This window comes from Halyomorpha halys, unplaced genomic scaffold, assembly GCF_000696795.3.
Source record: "Halyomorpha halys isolate HHAL.00 unplaced genomic scaffold, Hhal_1.1 Scaffold142.1, whole genome shotgun sequence".
Taxonomy (NCBI): domain Eukaryota; kingdom Metazoa; phylum Arthropoda; class Insecta; order Hemiptera; family Pentatomidae; genus Halyomorpha; species Halyomorpha halys.
In genome coordinates, this window is record NW_027113471.1 from 715,966 (window position 1) to 720,408 (window position 4,443).

A 4,443-nucleotide genomic window follows, 5' to 3' on the forward strand; every position below is an offset into this window, starting at 1 on the left:
AAAAAATGAAAACAAAATAAGGTAAGACCAAAGAAATCAGTATGTAAGTGAAGGAAATTTGTTATAAAAGTAATTAAAAGGAGCTGTTTGTAGGAATCCTTGAAAATGACCTGAGTGGTCGAAACGTCGGATGTTTAAAAAAGAATAAAGTGAGAGAAAAAGGATCAAAATTGTTTTAAAAAGAAACTAAACCACTCTCAAACAAGTATATTAATAAAAAATAAATCTAACATCTGTGTTAAGTTTGTCACATTACCATGTCAATGTCCCCTGAGAAAATTAGATTGGCTAACCTTTAAGTGTCATAACAAAAATGACTGGTTTGAAGATGGACCGGAATCAAATTAAGCAGGTGCAGGTCCTTCCTGGACATGCCAAACTTTTTCATCCACTGAAAAAGTCCTGAGGAGGGGGACGCCTATCTCGGGAGGTTTCGGTCACCGATGGTCAATGAGAAAGGAGATTTTAAAATAAGGTAACGCCCTAAAAGGGAAGTGGGAGAAAATACAGAGGAAATCTAGATTTGGAAGAGGACAGTCAAGAGGCAGGCTTAGAAGATGCACTTCGACCAGACGAAGTCGTGAGAGGGGCCACGAGACCTGGACATCCCTTATGAACAAGACGACACCTACGGCACTACATCCCACGGCATCAGCAGCTATAATTAACCAATAAGTAATAATGTAATAATCTATATTTTATGGCAACCTTTATCTGAATCATTACAACTATTTTAATCATAGTAATAAATTGTAAATAAATACTTAGTTTCTTTATGTAGTTAATATACTATTATACAACCCAATATACCACCCTTTACTATGATATATAATTAATGGTAACAACATTTTATAAATATAAAGGTATTTAATTAGTAAACTGGTAAACACACAAACAGCCTTTGGAAAAGAATCCAATTATAAAAATAGTTTTTAGGACTCAATATATAATTAATTAGTTAACTTATTTTTGGATAATTGCCTTCATCGATTATCCTGGCATCCCGATTAAATCTTAAGACAGTACATAGCAATATATTATATTATTAATTATATATTTGTATTCTTATATTTTTCTTGAAATAAATATGGATAAAACACAATATATAGTTAGTAATAAAAACAAAAGCAATATCGGGTATATAGATAAAGGAGGAAATATACTTAAACATTTGGATTGGTTCAAGTTTTTTTTTTTTTTTTTTTCTTACCCTTCATTAAAATAAAATTAGTACTTCATACATATATAATATATGCAATGTACTTTACTTTGTATTTAATACAAGTATTTAGGTTCTACGGTAACTAGAACAATTAAATTGATGAGGACATAACGAGATGAAATATGAGAATCGCTTTTTATTTTTCGATCTTGAGATTGCTTAGCTCGGGCCTTCTGTCTAGAAACGTAAAAGTTAGAATGTACAAAACTATTATCCTTCCCACTGTTTTTTATGGATGCGAAACGTGGTCTCTTATACTAAGGAATGAACAGTGGCTTAAGGTTTTTGAAAATAAAGTATTTCGTAAAATATTCGGACCGAAGGATGAATTGGCAGGAGAATTCAGAAGGGTGAATTAAGGGAAGTGCACTAGGTAAATATAATTCGAGTTATATCATTGCGGGCAATAAGGTTGTAGGGATCCCTAAAATATTAATACACACTGAACCGACGGGTAATACCGAGGGGTAGACCGAAACGTAGATTTGGGTTTGGAGAGGCGTCACTGGACAGATGTTTGTATAGAAAGATTGGTTGTATCGGCATCGAACCTTCTGGTTCGCTAAACAATTATGATTATTTTTATTTATGTAATTGTATTTTGTATTAAGCATATTCATCAATTCCTTTTTAGGGGTTTACTATTCAGAGAATTGCCAGAACACCGAAGACAAGCTGGATCACGCTCTCCTCATTATCGGATACGGCAAAGAGAACGGACAGCCCTACTGGTTGGTCAAGAACTCCTGGGGAACAACCTGGGGAGAGGACGGCTTTGCGAAGATCGCTAGAAACAAGGACAACCACTGCGGTATAGCGACCAAGCCCAGCTATCCCGTCATTGACTCAGCTGAATAATTGCATCTCCACTAACTGCAATAACTGCAAGTCCAAACCAAACATTGCATTTGAAAAAAAAAATTATGGCAATTTCATCACTTAAGCTTCCTAATAATTAAAATTCTTAAACACTTCCTATAAAAATTTGTACGATTTGTTTGTTTTTACCAACCTTGTCTGAATCTATTAAAAATTCTGAAATTAGTCCGTATAATTCTTAAGCTTCCTTAAATTCATCTGGGTATAAAATAACGTTTATCTTTAATGGAAGGACAGTGTCGATTTAAAAAGTTATAATTTTTACATTACATCATTTAAAACATTACTAATTAGTTTAAAGCCTTACCAATTTATTTTTATTAAGATAGTATCAGTAATTACTAGTCAAAATTGATGAGTCTGCCAAGTATAGGTAGGGGGAATAAAAAATGGCGGCTGTTTCAAAGCGATAAAAAAAACTAATTTTTCATTCGGAGCGTCATTTAAAGAAGAGCAAATTTGCTAAAATATGAGCCCTAATAGAGCTATTTACGTTAAATAGTTCTCGAGGTATAGCTTTTTAAAAAGCAACATTTTATAAAGATGTATGGGACATACTGAAAGGTCAGTAGTAAGTAAATTTATTTTGAAAGATTTATATCTCAAAAACCATTTGACGTACAGATGTCTATTAGCACTCATATTAAAGCCAGTTTAATGAGCTATAAAGAAGCTTATGATGTTTATTTTTGTAGGCGTAATAGTTTACATGAAATGTGCTAAAATAAGCTGTTCGGACAAATTTTCATTTGCCAAATCTATATTCATATGTGAATATCATAAAAACTACTACCCATACGAAGATAAATGTCAAACTACTTTATAGTAAGTTAAATTTTCTTTATTTTGAGTGTTGGCAGACATATGTGCGTCTTATGGACCTAGAGATATATTTTTTTCAAAAATCTAACATTTTATACGAACAAATAGAAATTAACATTTTGTGAGTTTATTTTATCAAATAAAAACTACTACTCCTACCAAAATAAACACGATTAACTATTTTGTAGTAAATTTAACCTGCTTTAATTTGAGCGCTGGCAGACATCTGTACGTCCAATGGTTTCTGAAATGAAGTTTTTCATAAATCTAACTTACTGTCCGAACAACTATAAATCAATTTATTTTAGTATGTTATACGGTCAACTATATATACATAAAATTTTTAAAAAAATTGGTTATATCTATAGCAAATATCATGAAAACTACTATTTTTACGAAGGTAAAAGTCATAAACTTCTATATAGTGCATTTAACTAGCTTTAATTTGAGTGCTAATAGATATGTATGTCTCATAGTTCCTGAGATATAGATTTCTCAAAATAAATTTACTAACTACTAATCTTTCAGTAGATTTTTAAGAAATTGTGCTTTTTAAAAAGCTATATATCGAGAACTATTAGACCTAAATAGCTCTTTGAGGACTAATATTTTAGTAAATTTACTCTTCTTTAAATAATGTTCTCTTAGATTTTCTAGTGTTGTTGGTAGTTTTTAAGATATAGAGCTCCGAATGAAAAATTAGTTTTTTTAAGGATTTGAAACAGCCGCCATTTTGTATTCCCCCTACCTATACTTGGCAGACTCATCAGTTTTGACTAGTAATTATACATAGTTTTCATTAAAATTGGGGTGAGATAACTGCCTTTTTTTCTTCCCGGCTCTTGTACTATCTCCCATGCAAAGTCTTGCTATTCCATTCTGCCAGTTGTTCTTTTTCTGAAACAATGTTCGGTTCATCCACTTTGTTGGATCAGGTTCAGTGCGGTCAGACCTTAATCCTTAGTAACGATTGACAGATAGACTTTAGTGGTTTTTGAATAAGAATATTGACCTAGGTATAACTCCTCCTATTAATATTATTATTACGTCTCTCAAATAAAAAATATAAAAAATTAACTTGTCAAAGTTTTGCTGAGGTACCATCGGGAAAAGAAAAGAGTAACATCACAAAGTAGAATAAGCACACCTTACATCAACACGCTAAAAAAACTAACCCAAAAGAGATAGTTGATAATTCAAAGATTATTTATATTCATATATTTACTCATATACCTGAGTACTGCTTATTTATTAAGGAAATTACAATATTATTTCAAAAAATAATTATTTGCTAGGTAATGAACATTTGTTGCAACATCCAGGGCCCTGTTTCATAATAAAGTACAAACTAATCAGTCTTTTTGATTTAACTTAATACAATTACATTGACTTGTAAAATGTTTTTTTTCATTTTATTTATTTATTGATATTTACAACTGTATAAAAAATACAACCAGTAAATTTGATCATAATGACATAATGATATGATACAAGATGTAGAGAAACTACCCAGTAGTAGA

At 31.2% G+C, this 4,443-nt stretch overlaps 1 protein-coding gene across 1 annotated transcript in view; it reads left to right on the forward strand.

The window, feature by feature from the left end:
- The window catches only part of LOC106678424 (digestive cysteine proteinase 1), a 23,811-nt gene extending 21,545 nt beyond the window's left edge, over nucleotides 1-2,266 (forward strand). The window contains exon 7 of the mRNA XM_014416906.3: nucleotides 1,857-2,266. Coding sequence (XP_014272392.1) covers nucleotides 1,857-2,080 — 224 coding nt within the window. The 3' untranslated portion in view covers nucleotides 2,081-2,266. The remainder of the gene's footprint in view (nucleotides 1-1,856) is intronic.
- Nucleotides 2,267-4,443: the final 2,177 nt, after the last annotated feature.